The sequence below is a fragment of the Nannospalax galili genome, unplaced genomic scaffold (assembly GCF_000622305.1).
Source record: "Nannospalax galili isolate Female #2095 unplaced genomic scaffold, S.galili_v1.0 scaffold384, whole genome shotgun sequence".
Classification (NCBI taxonomy): domain Eukaryota; kingdom Metazoa; phylum Chordata; class Mammalia; order Rodentia; family Spalacidae; genus Nannospalax; species Nannospalax galili.
In genome coordinates, this window is record NW_008352648.1 from 2,849,632 (window position 1) to 2,866,233 (window position 16,602).

The 16,602-nt window shown below is 40.1% G+C and overlaps 1 protein-coding gene across 12 annotated transcripts in view; it reads right to left on the reverse strand.

Annotated features, from left to right (window-relative positions):
* The window catches only part of Cpeb3 (cytoplasmic polyadenylation element binding protein 3), a 213,935-nt gene that overhangs the window by 43,911 nt on the left and 153,422 nt on the right, over positions 1-16,602 (reverse strand). For 11 of the 12 annotated variants that reach the window (XM_008849611.2, XM_008849616.3, XM_008849615.3 and 8 more), the window contains one exon: positions 4,242-4,356. In XM_008849611.2, coding sequence (XP_008847833.1) covers positions 4,242-4,356 — 115 coding nt within the window. Of the gene's footprint in view, positions 1-4,241; positions 4,357-11,458; positions 11,847-16,602 lie in introns of those variants that run through there. The other variant, XM_008849619.3, reaches the window with a different exon arrangement.

Sequence of the window (16,602 nt, forward strand, 5' to 3'; positions counted from 1 at the left end):
GGCCTTGAACGCACAGAGATCCACCTGCCTCTGCCTCCCAAGTGCTGGGATTAAAGGCATGTGCAACCACGCCTGGCTCCAGATAAATATTTACTGTCAAAGTGAAGAGATATGCATCTTGAAGAGGTTCTAATGCCATTGGGCTTTTTCTGTATGATTTTAAAAAACATGTTGCGCCTATCACTTGAGTCTCAGCATGCTGTTGTACTTTCTCCAGGTGGTAGTGGATAGAGAAACAAATTGCCCATTTCCTTTGTGAACTCTCTAAGAAGAATGCAAGCTTTAGTCCCTCAGGGGCAGGGTGAGTCTACTCACAGCTTGTTCCTATAAAAGAGATGGGGTGAAGACGGAGTACAGACACCCAGACCTAAGAAACAACAGATTTCAGGCAAGCCATCTTTGGCTTGCTACTGTCACTCCTAAGACTGATGGAAGGAAGGGACAAGATACCATTTGACCTAGCCCACAATTAGGTGATGAGAAAACTCATCCACATCTGTTTTCCACTGATATTTTCTCATTTTCAGGTTAATTTCTCCAGGCCTGTGATTTTCTCCTACTCCTCAACTTGAATTTTATTTTTATTTAGTTATTTATTTTTAATATTTTATTTATTATTATTTTTATGTGTATTCATGAATTGCCTGCATGTAGGTAAGTGCACCTGTGTCATGCAATGCCTGTGGAGGTCAGAAGAGGCTGTTGGATCCCCTGGGACTGGAGTTACAGACAGTTGTTAGCTGCCATATGGGTGCTGGGATTCGAACCTGAGTCTTCTGCAAGAACCAGTGTTCTTAACCACTGAGCCATCTCTCCAGCCCCTACTTTTTATTTTTTTAAATTATTTTTATTTTATGTGTGAGTGTATTGCTTGCATGTGTATAAGTGCACCTGTGTCATGCAATGCCTGAGGAGGTCAGAAGAGGGTGCCGGATCCCCTGGAACTGGAGTTACAGACGGTTGTTAGCCACCATGTGGGTGCTGGGAATTGAACCCAGGTCCTCTGAAAGAGCAGTCAGTGCTCTTAACCACTGAGCCATCTCTCCAGCCCCTCAACCTGAATTTTAAAAAGTAAGGTGTAAGCTGGACACGGCAGTTCATATCTGGCAGGAGGACCATGAGTTTGAGGCCAGCTTGGACTCCATAGTGAAACCCGGAGGTTAGGTTTGTCAAAGAGTAAGAATATTTAATCTAACAGACAATCTAAACCTAGTCAGGATAATATTAATTAAAGTAGGGCAGGAGGCCTTATTTCCTTAGTGCTATTTCCAGCAGGGTGGATAAGGGCTATATTTAGAATAACTATTAGTAATAACAGTCCTTGTCTTACAATGTCAAAGGTTGTTTTTTCACAACCTCGAAAAGATCTAAAGGAATTAACTTTGGTGATAACATTCCAGTACTCTCTGGAATGCTAATGGATATTTTTGGCAAAAGACAAAGTGGAAGAAAATTCACCAGAACACTCAAAACCTCATCTATCGATTAAATAACTGAATGAGATCACCAACATCTAGTTCAGGGTCCTTATTTTGTGCATGATATAGTCTTACAACTTTTCAGAATTCTGTAATTGTAAGACTCTCACGCTGTCCTGAAATACCGCTTTTGTTTTTTGTTTTTTTGAGACAGGGTCTCCCTATAGCCCCAAATGGCCTGGAACTTGGTATGTAGACCAGGCTGGCCTTGATCTCACAGAGATCCACCTGCCTCTGCCTCTGCCTGGTTCTGGGATTAAAGGCATGTGCCAACATGCCTAGCTTCTGAAATACTTTAAAAATGTCTTGGGCTGGAGAGATGGTTCAGCAGGTAAGAGCACTTACTGCTCTTGCAGAGGACCCATTCTTGGTTCCTAGCACCAATATCAGGGAGCTCACATTCAACTGTAACTCCAGTTCCAGGGGATCTAACACTGTCTGGTCTGCTCAGGCACCTGCAAGCATGTGCTGTCCATAAACTCATGTAGACACATGTACATATATGTAAATAAGTAAACAAGTAAGTAAATAAACAAATAATTTTTAATGTCCTGAAATCTTTCAAAACCAAATTTCAGAATCATGGTAAAGAACACGATTTGGCTTTCAGTTAATTCCAAGTCAGCATTCTGTCAGTATATTCCCTGTGTTCTATTCTGAAAGATTTGGTTTTCTATATAAAATGACCTGTTTTACATGACAATAAGATGTTCACTCAGTTCACTATGACATGTACTCCCTTTATTACTAAATAGTGGATTTTCAATAAATGTTTGTTCAAGTGAACTGCACTATATTCAATTTAAGATTGTTTAGTGAAGGGGCTTGAGATGATTCAGCGGTTAAGAGCACTGGCTGCTCTTGCAGCAGACCTGGGTTCAATTCCCAGAACCCACAGCCATACATAACTCCAGTTCGAGGGGATCCAACACCCTCTTCTGACCTCTGTGGGCACTGCACAACACAGGTGCATTTATATACCTGCAGGAAATACACTCATACACATAAAATAAAAATAATCACACACACACATGATTGGTGAAGAAAAAATAAATATTCTCTAAAAATAGTCTTCTAAGCTGGGTATGCTTGGGAAGCAGGGGCAGGCAGATTTCTGTGAGTTCGAGCCCAGACTGGTCTACATAGTGAGTTCCAGGCCAGTTAGGACTGTTACAAGGAGACCCTGTCTCAAAAAGACCAAAAGAAAAAAAAAGAAGAACACAACTGAAGAGTCTTCTCCCTCTCCACTCCTAATGCATCAGGACTGTTCTACTGTGCCCCCATTTGCATGATTCTTTCTAAAAACACCCATTTAACTAACTTAGAAGCAAAGAGTTACATCTGTTCTTTCCATGTGAGTTGGCCCTTCTTAGACCTTATTATGTGACAGAGGTAAGGTGGCATCTCTGTTGCGGTGCTTTATTTTAGCACTGATTTCATTGGGATGAAAACAGGACCCAGCAATCTTTGACTTTTAGAAATACTGTAAAATTTTAAATAATACATTGACAATATTTTTAAAGTTCTTCAAAATAGAATAATGATTATATCTTATTTGGTTTTTTTTGAGATGGGGCTCACCAAGTAGGATAGCCTGGAACTCAAGATTCTCCTGTCTCAACCTCTTTTAGTGCTAGAATTACACATGTGAGTCACTGAATTCATGAATACATTTTTATGTAGTTCTAAAGTTACCTTTTATATGTATAGTGGGAGTTGAAGTTTGAACAAATGTTTGAAATGTTGAGCTTTCCAGAATATCATTGTGTAGCCCAGGCTGCCCTTCGATTTACTTAGTAGCCCAGGCAAGACTTGGATTTGCAATCTTCTTGCCTTAGCCTCCTCTGAGCCAGAGTGCTCAGATTACAGGCTTGTGCCACCACACCTAGGTTGTTTTTGGATTTAAATACTGGCTATCAATTTAATACCACTTCAAATCTCTAGTTAATTCTGATTCTTACTCTCAGAAGAACAACTGTTCATCATCGGAAACGAATTAAAAAACAAACAGAAAACAGAGGTTGTATCAGGTGGCATAGGCCTGTAATCCCAGCTGCTTGAGGGGTTGAGGCAGGAGGACTGCAAGGCCTGCCTGGGTACAGAGTGAATTCCAGGTAAGCCTGGGCAACTCAGAAAGACCCTGTCTCAAAATAAAAGCAGTAGGCTAAAGATACAAGTGCTTGCCCTGCATGAGTGAGGCCCTAGGTTCAATCCCCAGTAAACACCCAAACCCACAAAACAGGGAAACTTTCGTAGTCATAATTTTTAAATGCCCCAGTATATGACCCATTTCTGAAAATCATAAGAATAGGTGCCTCCCTCACTTGGAAAGGTTCAGAGGTTCAGTTTGATTCCTGGGTACAATTTCCAGCCATGGTTTGGCTTCTCACTGACTGAGCATCCACAGATGCACTGGTCAGACTTCCAATGGGGTGATTTCTGCCATCTGTAACAATGCCAACTTCCATAGGAATGCACATTGCCAAATATTATTATCTTTAAATGTGTGATTAAATAGGAAAAAAATAGAGTTTGTCCTTTCAACAAAATAGCTTAATGAAATTAACTCTTGTACCATAAGAATATACAGCATTTGGGGAGAAAATCATGAATCATAAAAAAGTGAGCTCAGTGAAAATGACACAGACTTCTCTTTGGAGCTTGTGTAGCGCTGACTGGAAACCCAGAACAAGCCAGGACTAAATGCATTGGGGGCTTTGTTGTTGTCAGTTTTGTTGTTGTGGTGTTACTATTTCCACTCACCAGCTCGAAGGGGTCGTGGAACTCCCCCAACAAAGATAGTTTTTCTGGGGTCCAAAGGCTGAGAACCATCCATTACAAAGTCACTGTCACTTAGGTTCCATGGTCGAATTTGCACCTGAAAAAAAGTTGTTTACTTGGTCCTTACTTCATTTCCATCAACCCCAAATGAGAATAAGATGACTAAAGACAAACCCAATGATTTGTGCATTTTACAACATCCAAGTCCCAAAGAAAATCCAGTTAATTCCTTAGTATGATCTGCAGTAAGTGCCTTCCAGTAGTCCTCTGGAGGAAGCCACTCCACACTCTAGACATGTATCAGGAAACTCTCAGAAACCACCTGTGTCATCTTAAAGGTAATCTTGAACAGATTCTGAATTTTTAATCCAATTCTTTTTAATGTCTCATGGACTGTTTAGAACCTGTCACAGCATACCATTTAGTTTTTAATGAACCCACCTAAAGGGAACAGAAACATTAGTAAGACTTTCTAAGAATTATCACTATTGCTTGGATTTTAAATTTTCATCACTCCCCCAAGATAAAATATTTACCTCTCAGTAATATGACATAATACAGATTAACACTCATCAAGTTAGCAAACAAAAGGATATTACACACTGACACTCGGGGAACATTGTCTAATTGGATGAGTAATCTCATTTTCCTACTCAAGGTTGGTTAAATAAAGGCAAGCTGAGAGAGAGAGAGAGAGAGAGAGAGAGAGAGAGAGAGAGAGAGAGAGAGAGAGAGAGAGAGAGGGGGGGCAACGAGACCCAACGAGAACACATGGGTGTGGTCACAGGACAACTTGCAGGAGTTGGTTCTTTCCTTCCACTTTATGGGTTCCAGGGATCAAATTCAGGCCATCAAGGTTAGTGACAAGCACCTTTAATCAATGAGCCCATAAAAATTTTGAAAATAGAAAAAGAAACTTTTGCAGCTTATTTTTTTTAAGATTTATAAAAATTTATTTATTAGAGTGCATGTGTATAGGCAAACATTCCATGGCATGAATGTGGAGGTCAGAGGACAATTTTGTGGAGTGGGGTCTCTCACTTTTAGGTGGGTTCCAGGGATTGAACTCAGTTGCCAGGTGCCAAGCACCTTTACCTACTTAGCTTGCCAGCCCATGTTTTTTTTCACTTGGACTCTAATTTCTTGCCCAAAGTTTATACTATTTTATCACACATTAAAAAATGAGGTATCTCATCAGCTTAACCTTAAAGCAAATTCTTTTTACTCATAATAGAATTACAAAGAAGAGCTTAAAACAAAAGATCAAAGCCAAAGCGGAAGGACCTCTGCCCTGAGAGGTGAGGCTGACATTGTCCGAAAACCAGCTGGCAGGTAAGCTGCCTTACTTTCTGTGAACCACCTGGGTGCAGGCAGGGGACATGTTGTCTGTCCTTAAGGAATAAATATGCCTGTCCTCTAGCCCTCCAAGATTAAGATATGAAACAAAACAGGTGCATTTTCATATCCTTAATAGCCATAGAGCTCTTTTTTTCCCATTTCAACACACGTGACAACAAATGCGGCACTGTCTTCGTGGCTTGGCTCAGCATACCCAACACTCCCACTTGAAAGGCAGTTCCCTGCCAGCTCCACTTCCACATGCCTCCAGCCTACTCAAAAACTGGCACCACTCAGTAGAAGCAATCTTCATATTCCTTGAAACTGCTACTAAGTTTACCTCAACCTAATTTTCTTTTTTTGCCTTTTATGACACTTGCCCTCATCAGTCAGCTAGAAACCACAAAAGCTTTAATTTCTCCCTTAGAGTCTGAGAACTTGGACCCATTAACTGTTCTGTTAACACTCAAGCATCTGCTCCACCTTTTCTTGCACAAAAATGAAAGCCCAGTTTCTTTCCTCTAAAACGTGGTCAGTTTAATGATCACTCCTTTGACATTTCCCACAAAGGCAGATTCACTTGTACCATAAAGCACCACTTTTAAATGCTTTCATGAGTGCCCAATCACTAATTTAAAATTATAGAAATAATAATAATGTAGGAACAAAAATTCTAATGTTACCTATTAAAGAAAGAAAAAAAGAAATATCCTTTCCCACAAAGAACGCTTTCTTATAGTCTTATTTCTAACAAAGCAGTTATGGCAGCTTCAGGCCCGGGGAAGTGAATCTAGCCAATGTTAACTGCACTTGGTCATGGGTCACTCTCTCCAACCACCCCCTTTCTGCTTCAAAGGGAGTCTGGCTACATTACCCAGGCTGGTCTTGAACTCCTGGACTCAAACAATTCTCTGTCCTCAACCTCCCATGTAGCTGAGACTATAGTTGTGCACACTGAACCCAGCTGGTCATGGATCACTTTGTTTGAAAAATGAAAATAATTCTTATGTAGTTTACATAGAGATCTGGATGTATTTCATCAAATGTACAGGAAACATAGCCTTCTGTAATGGCTATATGTTATGACTGCTCACAGGAACAGGGCAGACCTACAAGCCTCCTGCTGAGAGCTTGTGTCCTTGGTTTTCCTCCAGCACTCCCTCCCTCCACTCCTACTTCATCACACACAACCTATTCCTTTGTCATATTCTTGGCATTACAGTTTAAGTAAAAATACAGAAGAGGGCTAAGGACAGTGCTGATTAACCCTATTCATGAAACATGTACTTCCCAGCTGCTGCCAGGAAACAGCTGCTCAGAGCTGGCACCTCTGCAGAATTACAGAAATGTTGACATAGGCCAGCATCAGCATACTCTACACACCAAGCAAAGGAAAAGCTGTGGCACTGTACTAGGAATTTCCACTCTCACAATGGCCTCTCTTTGAAACACAAGCTACTTTCACACAGACTTCCTCCAAGAGGGAATGCTTCAAAAAGCACTTATCACAGAAAAATATGCAAGACAGTTTTTCCTTAGTTTCTTTTCTAAATTATGTATTACTATGGAGACTCTACTGAAGATCATGAAATCTACTTTTGGCTGAATTATGTGTCTTCTGAATCAGTAAAGCTTGGTGGTATAAATATACTAATTTATGCCACATAGTGACTTTTAATATTAGTGTTCAAGAAATCCAAAAGAGTTCAACACTAATAAAATCAACAGCTTTTAGTGAAAGCATTAATCTTCCTCTTGGAGGTTTCCCAAGGTGTGTTCTATGGAATGCAAGTCTCTAGGGTTGGTATGCCTGACAACTATTTGGGAAAAGCTATAGATTATCTTCTTGGGAGTTGCATGGCATCCACTGATGTATTTAATTATAGACTCTAAGGAAGTCTACAGGAAAGAAATCTGTTCAGTGTTGTTTAACCCAGCATATCCAAAATTAATTCTATGCTCCTTTGCACAACATCCACCAATGTCCACTTTGGACAGTTCAGTTCATTCTATCTGCTATCTCTAGGTGTACCAAAATATGGCAGAAGGCATTGTGACTGGACAGAAGGTGGCAGAAACTTCACTCCAGACTAGACCTTTTCCTTAATTCCTTATTTTTCCTTATATGAAAGTGTAAATGGTTAAGAGTAAATTTAATATTAGTAAATTAGTTAATAAATTTAAATATTAGATAGCTATCTAAAGAACTAAAAGTTTTCTGATTAAACTGTATTAAAAATATGTTACAAAATCAGTTCAGTTATTTTTGCTATCAATAAAGAACAAAATCCTCAATTATAGATCTAAAGAAAAACTAAAATTTCATCCACTTAAAACTAAAAGTGGAGGCTGAAGAGATGACTCAATGGTTAAGAGCACTGGCTGTTCTTGTAGAAGACCCAAGTTCGAATCCCAGAACCCACATGACAGCTAACAACCATCCTTAACTCCAATTCCAGGGGATCTGACTTGTTCTTCTGACCTCGGGCATTGCACAACACAAATGTACTTACACACATGCAGGCAATACACTCATACATATAAAATGAAAATAAAAAATAAAAATAAATAAAACTAAAAGTGATTAATGTAAGTATGACTGGTCCAAGTACCAGGAAAAACAAGAAGTACATGATGGATCACTTCTTTAGAATGAAAAACAAATGATTAATAAAAAAATCACAGGGCTGGAGAGATGGCTCAGAGGTTAAAAACACTGGCTGTTCTTGCAGAAGACCCAGGTTCGAATCCAAGCACCCACATGGAAGCTAACAACTGTCTGTAACTCCAGTTCCAGGGGATCCGACAGCCTCTTCTGACCTCCACCGGCATTGCACAACACAGGTGCACTTACCTACATGCAGACAATACATGCATACACACAAAATAAAAAATAAATAAAATTTTAAAAAAATCACTGGCTAAAAGGATTTCAATAAAAACTTACAAAGCCTTCCAAAGTAAAACATAAAATGTTTTTATTTTTTCATTAATTACAGAGTAAGAGGAAACAAAGGTTAAAAAGCCTCAAAGTTTTTAATATTATCTAGCCATCCTAAAATTCTAGAATTCTCTGTTTAGGTCACAAATTAACAGTTTGATATTCATCTATCAATAATGTTTGGGGGGCTCACTTTGTACATCTGGCCCTATACTTCATCCCTCCCTGGTTACAAATGTCCATCACATGAATATCCTACTGTACAGTGCCTTGTTTCTATCTGTTTATCCCAAGGCAATTCTAAAAGTCAACAGTGTAATCTGATGGTCAGCTCAGGCACCTGAGCCAAGTCTCCCTCCCCAGCCAGCTGGCTATTTTTTCTCCACTAAACTCATACTGTCTAGACCCAACCCTGTACTGATTTCCTGTTTCTTATTTTCCATATTCTTCAAATTCCTACTAGTCAGGGTCTTTGAGAGAACGGCTATCTTTCTCTCCCTAATCCTACAATCCTTTCATTTTACATGAACCAGGAAAACAATACTGCCAAACCATCAGGACAGCTCTCCACAGCAAGCAGCAGCATCCCACCTCATTCCCACACCAGGGTGAGTCAGCTAAATCCAGGTTTGCTGACATACAGCTCCAACAGTTGGGTTGTAGTGATAATGAACCCAGACCCACCCCAGCTGTCAGCAGTTCTATTTTAAGGACCATAGACTTCACAAAATCACCAAAGTGTACCAGTAGTATCAGAAAGAGTTTATGGTTTGTAAGGTGTCTTTGCCCCTTTCACGGTGGAAGGGGTTATTTTATTACTAACCACCAAAACTAACAGTCACACACCCGAACATTCATATTTGGTATTTCGTTTGGACCTAATTTTCATCTCACAGATCGCAATAAACAGATCAGCCAATTTCTAGGAGCTTAGATGTTACCCTCAAGTGCTACTCTCTACCAAACAGAGAGGAAAAGGAGATGCCTTCCCAGTGTTTCCTAGGAAAAGCAGAGAAAAGAACCTGCGAGATGATTAGAGTCTTTGGCTTTGCTAAGTGTTCTATATCCTAGGTAGCTCCTTTTCTACAGGAAAAAGCTGTAAATCTCACACTGACTATTCCTCAGGGATAAGAAGGCCCCAGAGAATCTCGTCGAAAAAGTCAGAAATTTTGAGACAAGCAGCCAAAATCAGTCCTGTGAAATTCTCTCATGCTCCTTGGATGCTGCGGGTCCCCTACCAGGCTTAGGAAACAGTCCAGGTAAACCATGGTACTTATGCTAAGCTGGAGAACCCACCTGATGGAAGGCTTTATAGAGCCTCTGGGACCTTCAGCTACATAAATGAAGCATAGTATTCTGTGTACTTCCTTCATAAGAGTGCTCAGTGCAGAAACAGACATGACATAAACCATACCACAAAAATGGTTATGTATACCCATGAACTATGCTTGAGTTAATGAAGCCATTATGAATTAAATGTTAATAGCCAGAAGACTCAAGTGAACACTTCCTGTAAAGGCTTTCCTGGCCAAGTCAGTAACATCTGACCATTGTTCCTCATTGATGATTCCCCCACCTCAACTACTCCCTATGGTACTTAGTACCTATAGCTCCTCAATTCATTTACCATTCATGCATCTCCTTCCCTCCATTAGATTCTAAGGTCCTTTGAGGCTGAGATCACGTATCTGCATGGGTCCCAATTGCTCAGTAAAATGTCCAGATCTAACGAATACTATGCACCTATTTGGTGAATAACAGGCATAATTTTTTTGTGTGTATTTCTTTCTTTTTTTTTTTTTTTTTTGGTCTTTTTGAGACAGGGTCTCCCCGTAGCCCCAGCTGGCCTGAAATGCATTATGTAGACCAGGCTGGCCTTGAACTCATAGATCTGCCTGCTTCTGCCTCTTGAGTGCTGGGATTAAAGGCCTGTGCCACCATGCTCAGGGTTTTTTTTTCCCCTTTTATGGAGAGGGTCTCACTATTGTGTAGCCCAGTCTTCAAATTCAACATCCTCCTGGTTCAGCTGCTCAAGTGCTGGGATTATATATAGGCAGGCACCACCATGACCACCAGTTCAGCTACTGTCCTTCCACGGCTTCCAGAAAATGCCACTCAAGTCCACCTTCCAGAGGCATGATAATACACTGTGATGGTCACCAGTGGGTGGCTCTAGGTCATGGGCTTCACTGTGCCATTTTCTGATATCACATGGTTAACTGTGTATGATCAGAATTACCTAGTGCTCTTCATCACTGCTGATACTCTCCCATCACTTACAAAACATGGCAGTTGATTAGCTTTTGAAAGAAAGAAGAAACTACTAGCCCCTTTGAACATTTAAATGCATCATTGTGCTATGCTTTTGTTGTTGTTGTTTTGAGACAGGTTCTCCCTGGAGCCCCAGCTGCCTGGAATTTGTAGACCAAGCTGACCTTGATCTCAAAGAAATCCATTTGGCTCTGCCTCCTGAGTGCTGAGATTAAAGACATGCACCACCATAACCTGGCTGCACTATGCATTTTCTACAGTCATACTTAAAACATTACCATAACCATATGCTGTAAAAATTACCCACCCCCCAACTAGAGAGACAAAGAATTGGAGGATCATAAAAATGAAGTCATTTCAGGACTGAAAGCCAGGCTTATCTGACTCCACTATAACTATGTGTACCTTCGAGGCTCCCTGTCCTCCAGGTCACTGGCCACCAGTCATAGATTCCTAGTAGGCTTAAAATGCATTTTTTTTTAAATCTTTTTTGAGACAGGGTCTTCCTGTAGCCCCTGCTGTCCTGGAACTCACTATGTAGACCAGGCTGGCCTTGAACTCACAGAGATCCGCCTGCCTCCTCCTCCCGAGTTCTGGGATTAAAAGCATGTGCCACCACACCTGGCTCAAAATGCATTTTTATTAGTAACCATTCTCTTCTCTCCAAAGTCACTCTAACTATCCTCTATATATTAAGAAATGACCAAGAAGAAAAGAAAAAAGAAATTACCAATAGTGGCTGAAGGTGCAGCTTACTAGTAGAATATACAAAGTCCTTCATGCAAGTTCTACCATGCCAAAAAGAAGTAACCAAGAGATTATTCCTATATTATCAAGACTAACTGTTATAAAATCACAAGAAAAATTATTTAGCAATGAAACAAGCACTATTATTTGGCTATTTTAGCTTCTAGATTTATAGTCTCAAACTCTGAATTTGAGCACGGTGATTTGATCCAATGGCTGCTCCCATGTATATTTTCAGCTCCACGGTACTTGGACAGGATGCTGGCACTGGTACGTTGATTACTAAAACTCTTGGGAAAGCACACATAGATATTCAGGTTACTACATTTTTCCTGAAATAATGAATTTCTTTTTTCTTTCTTTCTTTCTTTCTTTCTTTCTTTCTTTCTTTCTTTCTTTCTTTTTTTTTTTTGTCTTTTTTGAAATAGGGTCTCCTTGTAGCCTCAGCTCACCTGGAACCCACTATGTAGACCAGGCAGGCCTTGACCTCATAGAGATGCCCATGCTGTTGCCTCCCAGTGCTGGAATTAAAGGTGTATGCCACCACGCCCAGCTTTTTGGAAAAACTAATTTCACAGAAATCTGCATAAGCAAACATCATCTCTAAAGCAAGGATATAAAATGCTGGGTTAAACAATACTATATAGGGGCTGGAGAGATGGCTCAGTGGTTAAGAACACTGGTTTTTCTTGCAGAAGACCCAGGTTTGAATCCCAGCACTGACATGGCAGCTAACAACTGTCCATAACTCCAGTTACAGGGGACCCGACTACCTTCTTCTGGCCTTCACGGGCACTGTACAACACTGGTGCACTTACACACATGCAGGCAATACACTCATACACATAAAAATAAAATAAAAAAATACAGAGATTCCAAAGACTCAAGCTCTAAGATGCTCTGGACTTGCAAGTTCAGAGACTCAGCAAAATAGAAAGCATTTCTCTTGTTTCAGCTGAAGAATTCTTTGGAGAAACTCCTATAGTGAAAGGTGCTCAAACCATTAATTTAGACTAAGAATTCAAATAACAACAAATAAGAAACTCGAGAAAGTCAGAAATGATGAAGGTTTCTTAGGTGGGGTATGACACACATGCCTTAGTGAAGGATGTACAAACCCAGATTTAACTGGGCCAAAACAAAATTAAAATTAGGGCTTAGGAGGCAGTAGGCAGAGAATGATCCTAACAAATATGCAAGAAGAGATTGAGGATGTCAATCAAGGTGCCCTATAATTTAGCCTTTACTTATTTTAATTTGGGGGCAATTTTTGCTTGTTCATTTGTTTGCATTTTGACAGGATTTCCAGGTAGCCAGGGTTGAACTAGGTAGGAATCCTCCCCGAGGGCTCAGAGTATAGGTGGTATCACCACGCTCAGCTAATTTAATTTTTTATTTCTTTATTCCTTTAACCAACCTACATGCTTTTCGTTAGAATCACACAATTTTCTATTTCTGTTTTTATATTGTTTCCCTTCTTTGAAATTCCTATTCCCCATACTTTCATTGTTTTCCTGTCCAACTCCAAAATCTCGTTATCCTATGAAGCTTAATTAAAGCGACACTTCATCTAGGACCTTTTCTTTCATCACTCTGGGCCTTCATAAATTATTCAGTCTGTAATATGCAACTTGTCATTGTTTTGTTATTTTATTAATTTAACAAATATTTGTGTCTAGCTCTGTAGATGCTCTATATATTTACACAATTGCTTTATCTACCTTTTGAATACAGGTTTTACCATTTTATATAGTAAGGTCTGATTTATAGTTACCAGCACTTTGCCTTGACCTCACTAGTTACTCAAACATGATTTAAAGGAAGGCATGCCATTTCTGTAAGTTGATTCTTTGTGATCATAATAGGTATCATTTGTTATAGATGGTAGATCAATCAATGGAGCATTCACAAAAGACATAGAATTTTGCGGGAGGGGTCTTGAAGTAAGGGTAGGAATTAGGCCTTGGGATAGAAGCAGGTATTTTTGTTTGACTAAAATTTGATGTTAAGTGGGGGAGAGAGTTTAGTGGTTAAAGTGTTTGTCATGTAAACAAGAGGACTTGAGTGCAGAGCCCCAGAACCCAGGCAGGCATGGCAGCTTACCCATAATTCCAGCCTCAGAAAGCTGAGACAAAGGATCCTTAGACAAAGCTAGCTAGCAAGACGAGCCTTAGTGATGAGCACTGGTTTTGACTGAGAAACCCTGCCTCAACGAGTAAGTGGAAGATCTACAAGGAAGATACCCTATATCAACCTTGGGCCTCCATATGCATGGCACATACATTTGCATACATACCTGCATACACACTTGCACCCACACATATCAAAACATGCTGCACACATGCATATATACCACATGTAACATGAAAGAGGAAAAATAAATAGGAGAGTCTGAAGGAAAGCAGAAAAGGCAAGGTTGGAAAAAAATGAGGGTAGACTGGGAAAGTGCCTGATTCCCATTTAAAAAACCTGGACTGTTTTTATAATTAAAGAAGAGTGCCAGATATGCCACTGATATGCATTTAATTATATACATAGGGTCAAGAGAGACCAGGATGATAGGCTGGACAGAATTAAAAATGGAAACACTGGGCCGGTGGGCTGGCTCAGGAAGAAAAGGCACTTGCCACCAAGCTTGATCACCTGAAGTCGATTGCAGGACCGACATGGTGGTAGGACAGAACCAACTTCAGAAAGTTGTCCTCTGACATACATATGCATGCCCACACACATACACACGTGTGCACATCAAATAAACAAAAATGTAATAAAAAAGAAGTGAAACACTTTTTTAGGGTCTGCTTTCCTTCTGACCCTCCTATTTATTTTTCCTCTTTCATGTTATGTGTGGTGTATATGCATGTGTGCAGCATGTTTTGAGGCAAGTGAAACCAGTCTCTATTTCTGGCTTCCTTGTTTCTATCACTCTTTTCAAATTTTGTCTTTCAAGTTTTAAGTCCCTTGATTGGGCAGTTTGTTCTAGAGGCAAGAATCTTCAACATCCTTTGCTCCTTCGTTTCAGTCCCTAGCTCTGCTGCGCTCTTTTAGGTCTGTTGCTCTATGAGCTGTTTTGAGCCTTCAGGTTTGGTGTATTCATATACAAACACCTTATGAGAGGGACCACTATGCACAGCATCTGCTTGCTTCACTGGAGGCACACAGACATAGCTGTCAGCTGGGGTGCCTGGGACATGAGTTGTGTCTGGAGGAGGAAACAGTTACAGATCTGGAAGCTCTACAATAGTTCCTGCTCTTGCCAATCTTTCTTTTCTTTCTTTAGGACTCAAGAATCAAATTAATTAGGCAACAAATATAATCCTTTTTTTTGCCACTTTTCAGAACCAAAGCTATACAGAGAGTAATCTAAGTAGAATTATGAAATGGAAGGAAATCACTGACCAAAACCACTTACCTAATATACCTGAAATCTATTAGTTTGGGATTTATCTGAGCTGAAACAAAGGACAATCCTGGACAAGATCGGTTAGAGGAGACTTCATGATCAGGTTCTGCTTTGGGAAAACATTCTGAATCATCTGATCTGCTCAAAGGGAAAAGGAGTTTGATTTGAAGGAAAGGAAGAAAGCAGGACAAAGGGCAGAAAATCTCCAAGCGAATTTTGGAACATTGTATTTTGTTCATGTATTTCTAAGGAGAAATACAAGAACAGTCAGAAAGAACTAAGCACCAGAATTGGGGTGCTAGGATCTTGAAGGACAGAGAATGAAAACTAGCCAGGCCAAAACAAGGGAGAAGGAAAGCCACAGCTCAGAAAGCTTGGTGAATGAACTCTTAAGCTTGAACTTGCTTGCTTCCAAGGTCCTTACCGACTCCCAACTGTTGAACCCAGCTCTCATTTTGTGACATCCACAATGAGTTGGAATGTGTGGGAACCAGTGGAGAGGTGTGACCAAGTGAGGTTGGGAGCAGTGCAGAGAAAGCTATAAGCCAAGAAAGAGGTTTCAAAAATGGAAAGAGAAAAGCTGGAACCCAAAATGAGATCTAGTTCATTCAAATTACAGAGTATCAGGCAAGGGAATTTTCTGTTTCCCATCCTATATTTTACCTAAACTATTTAAGCTAGAAATTCTTATGCCTGGGCAAAGTAATGTGTGTTTGACAGTCACCATTCAGAATTCATCACTGCAATAAAACAATTCCCTGGGTTCAAAAACGAAAACTATAATAAGGCAGAAATTTGAAAACATATAAACAATGAAAGTTTCCCCACAAACATATCCGGAACAAGTGATTACACTAAATATTTTCAAAAGTCCTTGTAGTATGGACTGGAGAGATGACTCAGCGGTTAAGAACACTGACTGTTCTTGCAGAAGACCTGGGTTTGAATCCCAGCACCCACATGGCAGCTAACAACTGTCTGTAACTCCAGTTCCAGGGGATCCAACAGCCTCTTCTGTCCTCCACAGGCACTGCACTTACCTACATGCAGGCATAACACTCATACACATAAAATAAAAATAATAAATATATTTTTTTAAAAAGTCCTTGAAGTCAAGGGTAATGTGTGTGTATAGAGTGAAAACACACAAAAGCAATGGCATTCTCTCCACACCACGTGTTTGTAACTATCATACTTTGCTCCCCTCTCAAGAGACATCTTGTTCAGGCAATGGCCTGCCCTACTAGGCATCTTATCCTTCTTCCCAACAGAGCCAATGTCGTGAGCCTTCTATGGTACACGAGCCCTGTCTGCTCATCTCATCTCATCTCAATTCAACAGCTTCTTCTCTGCTATGGATACAGTTACCTCATTATGTACCTCTACCCTCTGCCTTTTTATATATAGAATATATGTCTAATCCATTCCTACAATGCATGACCAATTCTACCTTAACCCTTTCTAGTTCACTCCACTGTTTTCCCACTGATATGCCAGTGGTAGAGGTATCTCTGGAGGTTGACCTCTCAGGCATCTAACTGCCAAAGTTGGGAGACACTTTCTAATTTCACACTAGTTCATAGAAAAGTCATTCCAGATGTATTATTCATTCAAATGTTCCTATTCTAGTAAGTCTCTGTGTC